Source organism: Danio aesculapii, chromosome 14 (genome assembly GCF_903798145.1).
Source record: "Danio aesculapii chromosome 14, fDanAes4.1, whole genome shotgun sequence".
Lineage (NCBI taxonomy): Eukaryota > Metazoa > Chordata > Actinopteri > Cypriniformes > Danionidae > Danio > Danio aesculapii.
In genome coordinates, this window is record NC_079448.1 from 22,518,800 (window position 1) to 22,538,749 (window position 19,950).

The 19,950-nt window shown below is 35.7% G+C and overlaps 1 protein-coding gene across 1 annotated transcript in view; it reads left to right on the forward strand.

Annotated features, from left to right (window-relative positions):
• aff2 (AF4/FMR2 family, member 2) overlaps positions 1-19,950 on the forward strand; it is a 410,790-nt gene that overhangs the window by 381,274 nt on the left and 9,566 nt on the right. Inside the window, exons 12-19 of the mRNA XM_056471754.1 lie at positions 687-802; positions 4,803-5,064; positions 7,022-7,158; positions 7,325-7,388; positions 12,334-12,470; positions 12,644-12,715; positions 17,164-17,257; positions 18,712-18,761. Of these exons, the coding sequence (XP_056327729.1) occupies positions 687-802; positions 4,803-5,064; positions 7,022-7,158; positions 7,325-7,388; positions 12,334-12,470; positions 12,644-12,715; positions 17,164-17,257; positions 18,712-18,761 (932 nt within the window). The remainder of the gene's footprint in view (positions 1-686; positions 803-4,802; positions 5,065-7,021; positions 7,159-7,324; positions 7,389-12,333; positions 12,471-12,643; positions 12,716-17,163; positions 17,258-18,711; positions 18,762-19,950) is intronic.

Below are 19,950 nucleotides of genomic sequence, written 5' to 3' on the forward strand. Positions count from 1 at the left end.
CAAAGTAATAACTTTTAGATGTAACTTTAATGTGATTACCACCTACAGTTCTGTATTTATATCGCAACCATAATGAAATATTTACTTATATTTTGTATTTTAAATGTAATGTTACATGTACTGTACTCCAATTCTCTCTAGCCCTGATTAGGCCTATAAAAGAAGTTTGAGTTTTAACACAGATGTTTTAGTGCATAGGTCTTAAACTCAATTCCTGGAGGGCCGCATCTCTGCAAAATTTTGCTTTAAGCCTAATTAAACACAGCTGATCCAACTAAACAAGGTGTTCAAGACTACTAGAGACTATTATGCAGGTGTGAGTTGGAGCTAAACTATCCAGAGCTGTGGCCCTTTAGGAATTGAATTTGAAACCATTGTTTTAGAGCATCCTTCAGCCTGCCTAGCTTGCTTAATAACATGTTAAATTCTGAACAGGGGTAATTTACTTCACTCTCTCTGCAGTCTGAGCACTGTGACGTTATAACGAAATAGTTACTTATATTTTGTATTTTAAATACATAACGCTGTCACATGTACTGTACTCCATTACTCCCTAGCCCTGATTAGGCCTATAAAAGAAGTTTGAGTGTTAACACAGATGTTTTAGGGCATCCTTCAGCCTGCCTAGCTATCTAAACAACATGTTAAATTCTGGACAGGGGTAATTAACTTCACTCTCTCCGCAGTCTGAGCACTGTGACGTGATGAGTGGAGGCAAGAAGCTTCGGTTGGACAAAGACACACTGCTGCTTCCTCCTTGTATCTCGCCAATACACAACCACAAGGTCTCCAGCACAAAAGAGTGAGTATTCTAGACTGACATGTGGATTGTTGGCACATTAACACACTGTACACATGCATGACTACTCAGACCCCCTAGCTTTTTTTGCGATTTTGCAACACAAAATCAACAAATATATGCTCTCCTGCAAAATTCTTAATTTAATCGCAAAAAAATTAAAAAATCTTACAAAATATCCAATTTCAAACCATACAATTCAATTATATCTATTTCAGTTTGCAATTAATTGTTTTACATGACTTATAGCGGGTGCAAACGCAGCGCACGTGTTTGAGTGTTTTTGTATTTGAGTGTCTCTCGAAAAATGACGTCTCACCTGTGCCCTTAAAATCATTACATTACACAAATCGAGTGAACAACACAGCGTGTTTCTGTGCATTTGACGCACTTCAGACGGCAAAAGAAAGTGGGAGCAAACATCTAACAAATGTAGCAATGGAACACAGAAAAGCAAGCAGCTTACAATGATGGAGATTGGTTCAAGGATGATGGCCTCTGAACGTGACCGAATTGAAGGACATTATTTGTGCTTTACATGTATGGCTGGTATTAGGATGTGCGTCAAATCAATAAATGATTTAGTTTTAGTCTTTTCCAGCAGTTAACGAGAGAAAACGATTCCCTGCCATTGACGAGTTTTACGGCAATCCGTGTTTTAAGTGTATTAAAGTAAAGGAAGCCCTCGTGCATGTCCTGAGTGAGGTTTATGAAGTCAGATGCTCCGAATATGAAATCTGAAAAAGAGAAAGTAGGATCGTGGATAAAAAACAAGAGTTACACAACCTTCCTTTGTCTTAATCCCAACCGTTTTAGATCTGTTTTAGATCTTGTTTTGACAAGAGTCCAAAATTAAGAAGCTTTTTTTATGATTTGTGTCAGATTGCACACCTATATCACCTATATATATATATATATATATATATATATATATATATATATATATATATATATATATATATATATATATATTTTTTTTTTTTTTTTTTTTTATCGCAATATTGTCCGTCATTTTTATCGAATGTCAAAAAAAAAGTCTTGATAAACAAGGCGGTCTGACTATTGTCTGATATATATCTACTGTGCTTTAACAAACAATTACGATTCTTGGTAGAACATTCAACATTTAACTTTTTTTCCACAAACATCCTTGAAATAATTAGCCTTTTTCCCCTGCCAGTGTCCCCTGATGTGTTTGCAACATCTGTGTACAAAAACAATCCGCATAGAGATTTGCCAACTCAGCTTAGTAGCCGTCTCTGTGTTAAGTCCTCTGAGAGAACGCTGGGATATGCAGGGGGAGCAGCAGGTCACCCTGTCAAGCTGCCTGCCTGCTTTGTCCCACTGCATTACAGTAATTTAACACTGACACCAGCACAACGGCTACCACTAATTTTAGATATTCAATTAGTGTCAGGGCAGGCTAGAGCCTATCAAAGACACATGCGTGACAGGGGTCATGTGCTTGTCCTGTCCGCCTGAGTGCCCACCGCACTGCGACACAACTAACAGCAGCAAATCTTCATGATACGATGAGCAGTGCAATGTTAAATTATTAGCTACGGCTAACGTCTATTACTGGAAGTGTTTAGCACCTCAGGCTATTTACTGTTATCACCTGCTCAGTGTGTTTTAAATCAGCTCATTCACCGCGTTCACCCTTTTAATTGAATTAGGTAAGAAAGAAGTATTTTTATTAAGTGTTTTTAACTGATGAGACTCGTGTTTTATGGCTTATTTTCAGGCTAATAAACCAAGGGATAAATAAATATGCTGCTGTCCTGGACATTCGGTCTCATTGGAGATTCTTTATTTAGCACACAGGCTAAGTTTAGACATGTAAGCACTTATGTAAATGAAGTTTATATGAGAGCACATGCACGTGCCACCTTACCCACTCTTACCTGTGCATTTGCTTTTCTGTCCTATATTGTTCTAGAAAAATAAACAAAATCAGATATTTTATTAATCTCAAATGACTCAAATGCCTTTAAGGCTGCACATAGTGAGAGAAGGAAATAGTCTCATATTTTGAACTAAATTACACCCTTTGTAAAGTAATATATGTTGGTGGTGGCTCCTTTAAATTGAGGAAAGCAGCTTTACTCTTTAATTAGGGTTAAGCTTTCTGCTGGGGTGCAACATTAGCAGAGCATTTATTAAAGAAAACTTCAACTATAAACTACCTGACAAAAGCCTTGTCGTCAATCCTAGTTGTAAGAGCAACAAATAATAACTTGACTTCTAGTTGATCATTTGGAAAAGTGGCGGAAGGTAAATTTTTCCCGATGAATCATCTATTGAACTGCATCCCAATCATCACAAATACTGCAGAAAACCTATTGGAACCCATGTGGACCCAATATTCTGACAAAAATCAGTCAAGTTTGGTGAAAGAAAAATTATGGTTTGGGGTTATTTTCAGTATGGGGCGTGCGAGAGATCTGAAGAGTGGATTGCAACATTGACAGCCTGAGGTTCAAGACATTTGTGCTGCCCATTACATTACAAACCACAGGAGAGGGCAAATTCTTCAGCAGGATAGCGCTCCTTCTCATACTTCAGCCTCCACATCAAAGTTCCTGAAAGCAAAGAAGGTCAAAGTGTTTTGTCCAATTCTTTTTGCTGAATTTAACAGTCTGGATTTAAAGTAGCATCAGTAGCAAATAAATTAGATAAAATTATATCCCTCAATATTTCTGAGAACAGATTCAGTAGTGAAAATTTGCTGTTAATTTAGTCACCCCATCCCATCCAAAATCTAGCTGACTTTATACATTAATAAGTTATTAATATTAGTAGTTTTTTAAATAAAGCCATGGTCTTTGATAATTCAAAAATTTGAATATTATCACTCGATTGAATGGGCATTATCAGTGGTTATTAGCTGATAGATATGGGCCAGTAGGGGCCTTCAGTGCCTACTGATAGGCTCAGAAGACTATTATCATCCATCCACGTGGTTAATCAGCTATAGATCACATCCAGCTGCGGCCGGAAGTTAACAAAAAATATTTACATTACTGATTAAATTTCCCATTAATTGTATTTTATTAATGTCTACCTCTACCCCAACCTATACCCAACAATCACAGTAATGTAAAAAAGATCTGGATCTGGAGTCTTCTCTATTAGTATAGCTGATTAACCATGTCGATGGATGATAACAGCCTTCTGATCCTACCAGTAGGTGCAGAAGGCCCCTACTGGCCCATATTTATAAGCTGACAACCAATTATAAAGCCCATTCAATCAAGTGATAACATTTAAAACGGGTGCAAAATATGTTACACATAACAATAAGGTTTCGTTAATTAATGTTAGTTGATGTATTTACTAACATGAACTAATAATGAACACCACTTATACAGCATTAATCTTTTACTAATGCATTATTAACGTCCAAATTCATGCTTGTTAACATTAGTTGATGCACCGTGAGTGAGCTAACAATGGACAACTTTATTTTCAACTTTATTAACATGAACAAATACTGTAATAAATGCATTGTTCATTGTTTATGTTGGTAAATACTTTATTTAAAATGAACTACTTCAACCTTATTGTGAAGTGTTACCATAAAATGTAAGTCAATGGAATTAACCAGAATTTTATCAGTAAAAAAGTATGTAAACAAGCAAAGCAAAATTGATACCTGTGGCTCATGATGATACTGTGTAGTTAGGTCTTATAAAGTGAAATGATTAGTCTGTACAAGAAACTGAACAGTTATTGCAACATCGCCTTAAATTCACAGCCTTGGCAAATGGTTTTGAGCATCATTGTGATGTTTGGCAGCTCAAACTTCCTGAGGAAAAATAAGTTTCAAGTAAACTGCGAATGTTTGTACCACAAATATGTCATTATGCATCAAGATGTTTGTGCACCAGGCAGTCATGAATGTGCTCATAAAGGTTTAGGAAAACAACTAAATATAATTGGAGTGCCATGCAAGTCAACAGAGAAACCTTTGACATGTTTCCTTCTTTTTATTTCTGCCTAGTTCTTTGAAGAAGCAACCTCGCAAGAAGGATGATAAGTTGTTACCGCCTCTACTATCCCCGTTGTCTGTTGAGCCAGTGGGACGTCCTCGGAGGAGCAGTGAATGCAGCTCCCTCAGTCAGGAAGGAAGCACATCCACCATCCCAAACAACCTCCCCTCCAGCCGTACAATACCTGCCTCCAGCTCCTCGTCGTCATCATCCTCATCACACAAACACCGCAAAGGAGAAAACAAAGCCTTCTCCCATTCCAAGACCAGCATTGTAAGTGGATAGGGACCAGTGGTTTGATATATACAAATTTGCCTAGAAGCCTTTCTACAAGTGAACATACACCAGAATAATTTTTTGGTTTGATAGTTTAAAGTGATTCCATTAAGTCAATATTTAAGTTAAATATGTTTACTTAGCCACTGGGCCAGTTGGCATTTATGTAAGGAGTTCTCCCCATGTTTGCGTGGATTTCCTACGGGTCCTCTGGTTTCCCCCACAGTCCAAAGACATGTGCTATAGGTGAACTGGATGAACTACATTGGCCTTAGTGTATGAGTTAGTGTGAATGAGTGTACTGGGTTGCAGCTGGAAGGGCATCTGCTCCGTAAAACATATGCTGGAATAGTTGGCAGTTCAGTCCACTGTGGCGACCTCTGACAAATAAGGGACTAAGACGAAGGAAAATTAATGAATGAATGAATGTTAACTTAGAGTTTACTTACAGTTGCACACATCCTCCCATCAAGTTTGTTTTTATAGATCACAACTTTTGCTTGGGAAGTATTGACATTTCCACCCCTGTTTTGTGTGTACACCATGTTTATAAATTTCAGGACTTTTTTAAGTGTGGCATGAGAGCATTTAAATAATCAGTCATACATAAAGTGAAAGTAGTTCCAAAACATTATCTGTGTAAGCAACTGCTTATAAGTTACTAACACCCATACCAACACCAGCTCAATAATACTTTAAACTTTTTATTTAAAAAGGTCACTTTTAACTCTATTTACTATAATGATTTAATTATTTTCCTTACAATAACATTTGTTTAAAAGGGCTCCATGTATTTACTGCTGAGGACACTGACCTGGACACATTTTTGTGCATAGATTTAGTTTATTATAGTTTTTAAAACTATTTTTGAAAAATTATTTTATTTTAAAGAAGGTTTATGTTGGAAAAAAGTGTATGGATATAAGATATAGAGCTTGCTTGTTTTTACACAATATTTAAAATATTTTGCTAAGAAATATCTAAAACATTTAAATTTGTTATTATTAAATTATTATTGTATTATTAAATGTATTAAATTATAATAATTTTTGAAAGGGAATTCCATCTTGGCCATTCGGAAAATTCCTTAGAGTTTAGCCTTTTATGAGTCTAAAATTTCATTCATAATGATCTTAAAAATGCCTTTAAAAAGTCATAAATATAACTTGGTGAAACCTGCAGAAACCCTGATATAATACTTGCACCCGGAAGCCGCTTCACGTGATGTCACACTTAACAAGCGGATACATGACGTTAATATAATCTTAATAATAATTAATATAATTTAAATAATAAAATAATAATAAAAAATAATTCATATATTTTTAATATATTATAATTTAATAGATTTATCAATGTATGTATAACTCATTTAATCTATTAAAAGATACATGTACGTTAAATACATTGTGTATGTACAGATACCTGTATTTATGAAATTGCAGAATCAATCTCTCTATTTCAGATGCATGGAATAAGTAGTCATTATATAATGTATTCCAGACAGTCATGATACTATATAATAATAATAATAATAATAATAATAATAATAATAATAATAATAATTTTAATAATAATAATAATAATAATAATAATAATCGTAATAATGTTACTTATCATTTTTAGAACTATCAATAGCATTTGTATCTAAGCAATATTCACTGAATCAATACCCATCCCTAATACTGTAGATATATACAAAGATATGTGAATTTCTTCACCACATTGCCTATATTTTCACTAAACTAATTACCTTCTTGGAAAGGTTTCAAAATAGCCCCGAAGACAGGCGAATGGCTCCCACGTGGCGATCGACTAAAATCAATCCAGCTAAATGGCCCTAGAAATGAAAACACTGAGTAGATGCAGAATAGGGGAAAGTGAATGGATCCTTTATGTATTATTCAAGCTTTTAAAGGCTAATTATCATTTTAATGTTCTCTTGCTTTTCCAGGAGGAAGACAGTCACAGTAAGCCATCGGGTGGTTTTCACGGCAATGGTCAGTCAGACGCAGACCTCTGGTCAAACCCTTCAGCTCTGGCAATGGAGCACATGGAGCCCCGGAGACCTAAACTCACATTTAATAACACGTACGTAACAGCCGCTTGATTATTGAGAGTAATGACTGGCTGATGTACTTAAAACTGATTGGATCAGCTTTGTTGTAGCTCTGCATACTTCAGGTTCATGTTTGTGCACACAGTGAAATGTATATGGGAAAAATCAAACATACTTTAATCACATTTATCTTTACAGTGTTCACAGTGCAGATTACTACATGCAGGAAGCCAAGAAGTTGAAGCACAAGGCTGATGCTTTGGTAAGACTGGTTATATTATGTTGATGTGAACAATACAATACTTGCTATATAATTACATGTGACTGTAACTAAAATCATAACTTGAATTAAAGCATTGCTTATTATTTCTTAAAATAAAATAAACATTGAATTATCCATCATATCTAATTAGGCTAAGACAATAAATGGTAAATTGCGAATCAATGAATGATTCTGCATCAAGTCTGAAATTTTCTGAATGCGCTGCGTTTTTTTGTTTTTTTTTTCTAATCGACTCAGAGCTTAGTTTTTACCACTAGATGGTGCTGTATTTTTTCATTTATTTTTTCACAATTAGCCACACTCTATCATTCCTTACACATACCACTTGCGAGTAAAACAATCATTGAAATAGATAGTGATTTAATGAAAAGACAATTACAAGAGTGTTCATGATGAGTTGTGCTTACGTTAATCTCGTGGAATTAAAGCTGCGATTTAAGTATATTTGACCACTTACAGTACCGAAAGTACAAGCACTCTTCTTCGTGCTTAAACATAATGGGCCCTATTATACACCTGGAGCAATACAGCACAAGACATGTATGGCGGGATTTGTTGCTGTTTTCTGACCAGTGCAACCGTAATTTTCACACTTTGCCTCACATTGTTTAAATGGCAAATCCATTTGGGCCACTTTGTGGACTCATGGGTGTGTTGGTTGTTGCTATTTTGAGACAACTGAAATAGACCCCGCCATTAACCAACTAAAAGCTGGGCTAAAGTCAGTGGAGCAGAGTTTTTGTAATTTAAAGAGCGTGTGAGTGCTGCGCCAATGTGTGTCCAAAACACGCTTACACATTGCTTAATACAAATGGGATGTACAGCCATACACAAATATCTTTACATATTAAAAAGATTAAAGGATTAAATTGTTACAAAAATATATTTTTTTGTATTTTCTACATAAATAAATATATATATAATATATAAATAAATATATATATAAACATTACCTACATGCCTTCTTCACCTCAGAGGGCTTTTTCAGTTTATTCATGACAATTTCCAGTTGTATAATATTATTAGTAGTAGTAGTAGTAAGAATAGGACATGTGTATGGATTTTTTGACAACACTCTGTTATTATTGCATATTTATTTGTTTGCTGGAAATTAGAACTGAATTTAGAAATAGTTTTAAAACAAATCTTTGTGCTTAACAAACAAAATTACGAAATTAAATATGTAGGCTAATGAATGTCTTCAGTGGAGTGACCGTTTCCCTACTCCACAAAAATAAAGTAAAGAGTAAACGTAAAGTAAAGAAAAATTAAAGAGGCTGAATGAAGGAGGCTTGTTCTTTCTCCTAGGGCAGATGGTCTGTTTAACTGTTTTCTCGCTAGTGAAGCGTTCAGTTTTTCCACTTACAAAGTCCGCGATGTAAATAGCAAATGTGCCATGGCGCGACACAACTGACTCTTAAAGGGAATGACAGATGAGTCTCTATTGGTTTAATACACGTAATGCTCAAAACACACAAATAGCTCATTAAGAGAAAATCACAACCTTGTTAGACCATGCGCCAGGGCGCAGACCACATTTTTCCATCTTTAAAATAGCAAAAGTGGATTCAAACACGTCTAGTGCTTTTGCGCAATGCGCTTAGACTTTGCGCTTAGATCATCAAAATAGACCCCATAGAGTTAAGATCTACCTAGAGCACCGTCTGCTGTTCAAAACCAAGCTCAGAATCGATTCCAGAGAGAATCGTGATGCATTGCAAATATCTAAGAATCAATCCATTGATCACAATTGATCTATTTTATTGCCCCAGTCCTGGTATTTCAATAGTTTTTTTTTTTCGTTTATGTGTTTCTAGTTCTAATCTGAAACTGAAACACTTGTGTTAAATAGCTGACAGAAAAAAAAATTTCAACATTTTTTTTCAGAAATGTATCTGATCTGTTTTTTCTGACCTGTATATTGCTTTTTTCATGGTTGTGGGAAATATCGTGAAAATGTAAAAATGTACAGTAATGTGGTAATTTAATAATACATATTAGTAGAAGTTATACATTTATTCAGTAATAATTATTGGTAATATTAATAATAATTATAACATATTTTCCAGTGAAATCTCACAGCAATTTGTTACTTTGTGATTTAGTGGCTAATTTGTCATGGTGTAGTATGATCACATTCGTATATTTTACTGTGATTTGCTCACCCCCAATGATGTTTAAGTTTAGAGGTGAAGTTAGGGGGCATGTCTTCTTCTAAATTGTACATTTTTATATGAATGAAATCGTGTGAATTTGTATGAATTAGCCACATATATTTTAGTAAAATATTTTATTTCCTTGTGAGATTGGGCTTATAGTTCTAAAGTTATAGGTGAGGAGATTCCCCCCAAAAAATGTGAAAAGCGATTTGAGTGTCCAGAAAAGCGCTATACAAATGTAAGGAATTATTATTATTATTATTATTATTATTATTATTATTATTATTATTATTATTAGTATTAGCATTAGTATTAGTATTATTATTAGTATTATTATAGTGAAGATATTTTAGCTTTGTTCAGGTGTAAACAATTTCGTTGGATAAAATCGCAATCTCTACAAGGTATTATGAATGTAAAAACAATTGATGGCCTGTACAGAAAATATGGACACTTCATTGATCAGACGTTCCTAAGTTTGATATTAGCTGAACACTGTCTGTTACACTGTTGAGTCTTCTTTTAAAAACACTAGAGCAGTCACAGACAAAATAATGACATCTTTTACTGCAGCTGAAAAATCTGCAATGCGAGAGACTCCATTTAGTTCTCATCTAACCTCGCCGCAGCCGAGGAGCAACAGAGATATTAGCGTCTTCTTTAGCGATCTTTCTTTCCGATGGGAAGTTAGCACTCAGCGAAAGTAGATGAAAAATAACTGTCACACTGCTCTTAACTACACGGACACATAACCCTTCGGCTACAGAGGGCCATTAGCAAGCTGAGAAAAAGCTCTCTCTGCAGACCTTTTATAATTGAAGACTTTCCAATCTAGGCGAGCGAGAGCCCTTGTGTCTGCCCTTAGCATCCATAAAGCAGGAGCTTTGTTAGAGATTTACAAAACAGACCCCCAGACCCGCTAATAATTGGATCCAGCCAATTATCTCTGGAGACATTGTCCATTATCGCGAGTTACATCCTCTCTGTCATAAAGCGCTATGACGATCTATAGGCCTAGGCATGAATACAAAGTAAAGGGAATTGATTGCCAGCGTTACAGGAGCGCAGTGGCAGGCGTGTAATGAATCCCGGGCGTCCGTATTGAAGGGCTCACTTGAAAACGAATGGACTCGGCTCCTGAGGTGCCGGCGGAGGCAAGTGGTCAGTAAATCTATTTTACGCTCCTATGGAGATGAGATATGCTCTTATTGTTTGTGCTCGTCTGCGGAGTTGGGCTTCTGGAGGCAGGCATGATGTTGTTTAGTGCTATTGATCAGTTTGTGTTTGAGAAACGAGACGTGAGAGTTAAAGTTAGCCTTTATGAGGCCGTGCCGATAAGTCACCATGAAAAACATAATCCCTAAATGTCGAGAAAAACACTTTGTACCGCTTTACCACACCGAATAAACTGTTCTGATTCGTAAAGTTGTCGTGAAGTTGGAAATATGTGCCAGTCGGTAGGTTGTAAATCTGACACTTGTACAGATCCTTTGACTCTCGATCCTTTGACTCTTCATTTTTCGATGTTATTTGTTTATTACATACAGTGCAAAGTATTCATGGCGCTTCACTTTTTCCACATTTTTTTATGTTACAGCCTTATTCTAAAATGGATTAAATTCATGTATTTCCTCAAAATTCTACACACAATACTCCATTATGACAATGAGAAAAAAGATTTTTTTGAAATTGTTGCAAATTTATTAAAAATGAAAAACCTGAAAAATCACATGTACAGAAGTATTCACAGCCTTTGCCATGAAGCTCTACATTAAGCTCAGGTACATTCTGTTTCCACTGATCATTCTTGAGATGTTTCAGCAGCTTAATTGGAGTTCAACTGTGGTAAATTCAGTTGATTGGACATGATTTGAAAAGGCATACACCTGTCTATATAAGGTCCTAGGGTTAACAATGCATGTGAAAGCACAAACCAAGCATGAAGACAAAGGAATTGTTTGTAGACCTCTGAGAGAGGATTGTCTCGAGGTACAAGGCTGGGGAAGGTTACAGAAACATTTTTTCTGCTCTGAAAGTTCCAGTGAGCACAGTGGTCTCCATCATCCGTAAGTGGAAGATGTTTGGAACCACCAAGACTCTTGGGCAAAAATTCCCAAAGACAGGTGTGCTTGTAGGCTTGAACTTGAGGTTGTAATTGCTAACAAAGCTGCATCAACAAAGTATTGAGCAAAGGCTGTGAAAACTTATGTACATGTGATTTTTCAGGGTTTTTTATTTTTAATAAATTTTAATAAAACTTTTTTCACATTGTCATTATGGGGTATTGTGTGTAGAATTTTGAGGAAATAAATGAATTTAATAAATTTTGGAAAAAAAGCTGTAACTTAAAAAAATGTGGAAAAAGTGAAGCGATATGAATAACTTTAAAGGAGTGGTTCATTCAAAAATGTCAGTTCTGTGATTATTTGCTTATCCTTTACTTGTTTCAAACCTTTAATGACTTTCTCTCTTCTGTTGAACACAAAAGAAGATATTTTGGAGAATGCTGAAAACTAGTAACCATTGACTTCCATTAAAAAAAACAAATACAATGGAAGTCAATGGTTACAACATTCATGGTTTAACATTTTTCAAAATATCATCTTTTGCGTTCAACCGAAGAAACTCAAAAATGTATAGAACAAGTCAAGGTTGAGTAAATAATGACAGATTTTTCATTTTCAGGTGAACTATCCCTTTAAGAGCTTTAATAATCACCTCAGTCTTTTTTTAATTCCGTAATTCTCTCATCCTTTTCTTCACAGATGGACAAATTCGGCAAAGCTGTGAATTATGCCGACGGGGCGCTTTCCTTCATCGATTGTGGCAATGCCATGGAACGAGACCCGTTAGAGGCTAAGTCACCGTACACGATGTACTCTGAAACCGTAGAGCTCATCAGGTCAGTGGCCTCTTCAGATGATTGTCATTACCTACAGTTATATCGGTGCTTGTTTTATTGACATCAGAGGCCATGAAAGTAAATGGTGCTGCTCAGCGTTGATTGAAATATGCTGTCATGGTACTGTGAGAATGCATTAAGTTTGTTTAACACATGTACTCTTGTTATTTAAGGTACGCAATGAGATTAAAGAACTTCACCAGTCATTCCGCAACAATAGCTGAGAAGAAGCTTGCTGTACTGTGGTAAGTTATGAGTTGTGGTAAAAATGTTGTGCTTCAAATGTTTTTTAAATGAATACATTCATAATTTGAAGACACATTGACAAAAAAAAAAAAAAAAACGCGATAAAACAATAGAATAAAACAATGTTTTAAACTGCTGTTCTTTTAAATTCCCTACTCACCAAATAATCTTGAAAAGCTATTTGTATCACAGTTAGCAAAAAATATAAAGCTGCATAACTGTTTTCAGTGTTGACAAAAAAAAATGTTTCTTGAGCTGCAAATATCACAGTGAAATGCTTTCTAAAGGGTCATGTGAAGCTTTTTCAAACATTTTTACAAGTTTACTTTGTATTTTGATCAAAAATGCTTCTTGTAAGCATAAGAGACATCAAGTTACATGGTCAAAAAGAACAGCTTTCTCAAGATTTGATTGGCAGGCTTGAAGTTTTTAAAACAGAATGAAAATTGAACATTTTACCAGCCTGTGTGGACATTTTTGTTTATTATTATTTATTTACAAGGTCTCTGCAGAAAGCACTTTGCAGATCGAGCTACTTGCTTGATTTCACAAAACTTGCCAGGTTTTTAAAATTGAACATTATCAAGTAAACATACTGTAGAGACAGATTGCCTCCAGGGTTACACAGGTTACATCAGTTAACTCAGAAACTAGGTAAAACAACTGCAACTTAAAAAAAAAGTTCCATCTCTCAACTGTATGACTTCACAAATATCACAATATTTTAAAAAATTACAATTATTAGCAGTGCTCACACACAATGCTGATTCAGTGGTTGCCTAGCAACATAAAAAGCACAGTGCACTTATTTTTATTCTGTCAGTACACTGTAAAAAATCCAACTTGAACTGCTGCAGAAAGATTTTTTATGCGAGTTTTCATCTTACATTTACCTAGTTGGCTCCACAAAAAGAAATGCTTAGCGCATGTGGTCTGTTAATTTGTATATAACTGTTATGTATATGGAAAATACAAATGAAAATTCAAATGCCTAAAAATATCAAATTATAAATCAAACTTTCAAAACAACTACCCAAATGATAAATCAAATGATCAAATAATAAATCAAAATACATTCTTAAATGAGAAATCAAATGTATTTGATATTTAATTTTTATGATCAACTCAGTAAAATCCTGTAATAATTAAATGACAAGTCAAATGCTCAAACTATAAATTAAATGGAGGAACAAGTTTCTGATTACACACACACAGCTGGAAACTCATGATGGACTGATTACTAGGACTATAAAGACACCTCATTCACACAAACTCTTTGCTGAGTCTTGTTTTTTCCCTGTGAAGCATTACAAATCAAAATTTTGTAAAGCATTTTTTACAAAGCATTTTTCTGTGTGATTGGCCCCTAGATGAGCTCTTCCTGAGTAATTCTTTGATACTAGACCAGATGTACACAAGACAAACATCAACAGCCTAGCAACATCAAAATATTCCCCTAAAAATATTTTATTTCAAGTGCACGTAGGCTCACACACAATGCTGATTCAGTGGTTGCCTAGCAACATAAAAAGCACAGTGCACTTCTTTTTATTCTGTCAGTACACTGTAAAAAATCCAACTTGAACTGCTGCAGAAAGATTTTTTATGTGAGTTTTCATCTCACATTTACCTAGTTGGCTCCACAAAAAGAAATGCTTATCGCATGTGGTCTGTTAATTTGTATATAACTGTTATGTATATGGAAAATTCAAATGAAAATTCAAATGCCTAAAAAGATCAAATTATAAATCAAACTTTCAAAACAACTACCCAAATGATAAATCAAATGATCAAATAATAAATCAAAATACATTCTTAAATGAGAAATCAAATGTATTTGATATTTAATTTTTATGATCAACTCAGTAAAATCCTGTAATAATTAAATGACAAGTCAAATGCTCAAACTATAAATTAAATGGAGGAACAAGTTTCTGATTACACACACACAGCTGGAAACTCATGATGGACTGATTACTAGGACTATAAAGACACCTCATTCACACAAACTCTTTGCTGAGTCTTGTTTTTCCTTGTGAAGCATTACAAATCAAAATTTTGTAAAGCATTTTTTACAAAGCATTTTTCTGTGTGATTGGCCCCTAGATGAGCTCTTCCTGAGTAATTCTTTGATACTAGACCAGATGTACACAAGACAAACATCAACAGCCTAGCAACATCAAAATATTCCCCTAAAAATATTTTATTTCAAGTGCACGTAGGCCAGAATTTGAACAGCACCGATAAACCTACTGAGCTTTGAGTTTTGAAGTTACACATACGCATTAGGGCCTTCTAAGGGCGTCAGAGGTGGTATTATAACACCAACGCCGTTCCCGCGTCCCGTCAGAAGCTAAATCCAGCGCTTTGCTCTAGCAGCCAGTTAAATCTCCTCTCAGCCATCGCTCCACGACAATCATCCGTATCTGGAAGGAAGCTTTAAAACACTGCTAAAGCGCTTAATCAGCTTAGAGTGGATCATTATTCCTGTATTTCATTAAGCTATTAGAGGATAATGAAAGATTTCCACATGGTGACGGCGGAAACATATTCTCGGCCTGATAAAAGCTCTGCCTGCCTGTCACGCCGCGCCGGCTTGTTTATTTTGAATGTCAAGGTTAGTTTTGCGCTTATAGCGGGATGACAGTCATCAGCACAGATTGGAAATTCAGCTGCCAGTCTCTCAGGCTTGTTAATGAAAGCCGTCTAACAGCCGAAAGGGATTTTCAGAGGCTGCTGCGTTTATGATTTATAAACCTGGGTCGAGGACATAATACAGTTCGGGTGATATTATATGCATTCAAGAGAGCTGTAAAAGCATGTTTACTCTCTGGCTTGCAGATATTAGGCCAATATAACCTGTAGATTTTGACCTGTGGTTTTGATACGCGATAAACGCGCATCGAAAAGATGGTATAAAAGCCCCTGACCTGCTTTAGAAGCGACAGGCACCTTGTTTAGATATTAATGTGACTTCAGTATAGTCTGGATGAGTCAGAAATGTGAGAAAGCTAGTTTTGGTTTCATGGGGCTGTGCATATGTCCCAAGCATCTGGTGTCTCGCAGGCACACTGTTGAAAGGTCAAACGCCCCATGATACTGGCTGCTTTTTCCTCACTGCACACTTTTGCTTATGGGAATGCTATTGTTGTTTTTGTTGTTGACAACAACATACTTTCAAATTCATTGCTATAGATTTCAGCTTTGTGAATGATAAGAAATAAACTTAACATACTTTTCACATTGTTTGCAGTGGTGCAAATTAAAGTCAAACAGTGTCTAACTGAACTTTTTTATTCTGTTTTCTGGACTTGTCATGTTTTGTCTGGTTCTTGGTTTTGTTTTGGTCTGTTTTCTGCTCTTTGCTTTAGTTTGTTTACACTAACTTAAAAGGGATCCTGATGTTATACCTCATGTACAGATGTACTGGAGATACATAGATAGATCCTGGAGTAAAAGTAGTATGAATTAATAATAATAAATAAATGACAGCACAGGGAAAAGTTTCTGATTCGATTTAGTGTAGGCTTCATCCATCTCACCCAGCACACGCATATTGAACCGCAAGTGACAGAGACAGAGGAAATTAATTAAAATAATATAGGCTAGAATTAAAATAATATAGACCACTTTGCAGCTCTCTTTTAAATTATATAGGCCTATATAAAGATAGCGCTGGACTGTTTCTCAGTGTTTAGTTGGTAATGTCTTTAAATAAATAATTAGGCCTATTTAATTATTCATTTATTATTTATGTACAATAATTGAGACATAAAATGAGATAGTAAAATATAATCAACAATGAAAATGTAAATTAAACTGTAAATGAAAAGCGTATATATTGACTGTCTTAGTCCTATCACTTTAAAATAACAAACACTGTACATCTCTCTATATTTAGGCTAAAACACTGCTTTATTTATTTATTTGATTATTTATTTATTTAGGCCCACTTTTTTTGTAAGTATTTTTGTACTTTCATTATAGTTGTCTTTTATTTTTTTAATTCTACTTTCCAAAATGAATCCTCATTTCACTTAACAAGTTTACAATGATAATAAAGCTTGTTTAAAAGTTTTTAATGATTAATGATGGAATTATAATGCCTTGTTTCATTGTTTATTTTCATTACCAAGTAGCAGAGTATTTACAGCTACTGTATAGGCTATTTCTGTCTGTTTGCATCCCGTCCCTTTGTGCCCCCTGGTGGCAAGGTCGCAAACTGCAGTCATACCTAAAAACCCGTTCTTACTTCTTTAGAGCGGCGGCGGTACAACGCACGCCGGTAATGCTCATTTTAAAGTGTCACCCACTGTAACAAAAAGGAATAAAAATCAATAGCTGAGACATAAAAGAGGCTCATGCATTATCTATATATAAATAAACACCCAAATACCCTTCAATACATTATGCATGATCTTAATAATGAGTATTTTCTCTTTTTTAGCAATCGTTGTTTGTCACTTCTGTACTTGCGAATGTTCAAGCTGAAGAAAGATCATGCGATGAAGTATTCCCGCTCACTAATGGAGTATTTCAAGGTAAGACTTTGTGCCTTTGCATCTTTGTTTACTGAACATAAGAAATAGATTTTTATATTAACTTCATATTTGTATGAATGTCATGTTCTCCCTAAATTTGCATGCCAATATTTGAGGCATTTAATGTTAACTTAGCTTGTTTGCCGTTGGTGATTGGATTGCCAGATTTTACAAATGCCCATGATCGACTGAACTATTAGAAATTAATTGGTAACACTTTACAATAAGGTTGTATTAGTTAGTTTGAGTCCCACCTCGAGGTCCTATGCGATCTTTCCCCTCTCTCCTCTCCCCACAATTTCCTGTCTATAATCTCTACTGTCCTATCATGTTGAGTACGGAGAAAAAATGAAAGGAAATAAGGATTGTTTTTTTGCTCACCCAACTTCAGGCATTCCAGTTCTGCAGACAAAAAACCTTCAGTTGGCACAACTTAAAAAGTTTGGTTACAGATTAATTTACCTCTCCAGAAAACTAATAATCTTATGTTAACCCAACTAAATGTTTTTTGTATTACTGACAAATAATTGTTGGTCAGTGCCGGTGATGTTTTTAAAAGTTGAGTGAACAAGAAAAAGCGAAAGGAAATAAGGATTATGTTTTTGTTTTTTTGTACAGGCTTAATTTCTTTTACTGTGTGGTTGCAAACAGATTATATGGGTTGAATTTAAACTGGGTTGAATTAAATTTAGAAATGTTCAACTTCATTTGTTTGTTTAAATTCAGCCCATATAAATTGTTTGCAACCACTTACCTTAACACAAGAACCGCCATGGGGTCAATTTTACTATATTTTCCTGGAGGGCCAGTGTCCTGCAAAGTTTAGTTCTAACCCCAATCAGACACACCTGGGCTAGCTAATCAAGCTCTGAAGCTGCAGTCACACAAGCGTTTGAGCTTGTGAAATTCTGTCATTCGGCGCTGCGAAAAGGGGCGGGATTAAGCAAGATCATTAGACATTAAAAAAACGAGCGATTGCTCCATATTTTACATTTTCGCAGGTCAGAGTTCACCAAGCTTGAACTTTCCAATGCAGAGATCTGCGAAACTGGACGCACGAGCTTGTGTTTCTGGTCTGATGCATTCACGTGCATATGAATGGAAGTCTATGGGAAGAAAAATCCAGTGTGACCGCAGCTTTACTAGAAACATCCTTGCAGGTGTGTTTAGGCAAGTTGTATCTTAATCTGCAGGACACCGGCCCTCCAGGACCAAGTTTGAACACCCCTGGTCTAGACACTTTTTGTTAACAGTGGCGAAAAACAGTAAAATAGTATGTTTGTTTTTCTAGCAATTTCTAAGTAAAATTTGCACTGGGCAAAATTTACACGCACTGGCGATTTTAGATATAAAATCTGGCAGTTTTAGCCTTAAAAAATATAGTAAATCCGATTAATCTTTTTTTTTCAGTGTTGCTTGCTATATTCTCAACATACATTTTCTTGTTCCCTCAGAATTCTGCAAAGAGCTCGCAAGCACCTTCGCCATGGGGAGCCAATGGAAAGTATGTGCTTCTTTTCTTACTCTCCCTCTCTCTGTCCTTTTATATTTCTGCCAGCTTAGAAAGAGATTCAATCTCGTCCTCCTGAATCTCCTTCCCGCTGCCAAGTAGGTAAAATCTATAGTGTGAGATATAAAGCCTCAGTCATGAGTGAAAGAGCATGTAGAGATGAACTCTGGGAAAAGCAGCATCGCCTCCATGTCCGCTCCATGGCAGTGGGGCGGGAGGTGCTGTGTTTGACTTTGTGCGTGTGTCTGATCTGGCCTCTAGCCGGACACTGCCCAGACCCGCTGTTCGGCTGCCAACCTGCCTGTCAAAAGCAATTAGCCTCAGCGGCTTGAAACCCTGCAGCCTCTGCATTAGCAATAAAGAGACAGTCGTACCTGCTGGAGCTGTGATCTACACCATCCATCCTCGACCTCCTCCTCTTCCTTTTACCCTCATTAATCTTTTTTTCGGTTTGCTTTTGGCCCCTCGGAGGGAGTTTATTTATTTTAATGGAGCTCCGAAACCTGCTATGAACGGATCTGGCTGCTGACAGGATGCATAATTTAACCGGCCGAGGCTTGAGTGTGTTTCCATTTATCAGTGGATTACAGGCCACTGAAGCAGATTGTTTGTGGTTGCCGCACTAAAGAGACCAATGAATATGTGTGTGAATAGTTTGTCTGGAGGGACGACCGTGTCCGCAGGTCACTGTTGATAATGTACTGAGATACTGTACTGTATTGGTGGTGGTGTGGTGGTTTTACCCTTATGAAACAGAAGTGCACTTAGCTGTCATAATTCTTTCAGGTCTGCTTTGAACAGAAAGAAAGAGGGGGAAATACAGTTAAAGTCAGAATTATTAGCCCCCCACCCCCATTTTCACAGTATGTCTGATAATATTTCTTTTCTTCTGGAGAAAGTCTTAATTGTTTTATTTCGGCTAGAATGAAAGGAATTAAATTATTTTTTTAATTATAAGGTCAAAATTATTAGCTCTTTTAAGCTATATATTTTTGATAGTCTACAGAACAAACCAACAAACTATTAGTGGGCCTACTAATGACTAAAATACTAAAGTACAAGTACCGTATTATAATTTAAACAAATATACACTCAAAAATATATATTTTTTAGTTTTTTCTAACTACTTATTTAAAATGAGCTGAAACAACACAATTCTTGGGACAACTTAATTGTATTATGT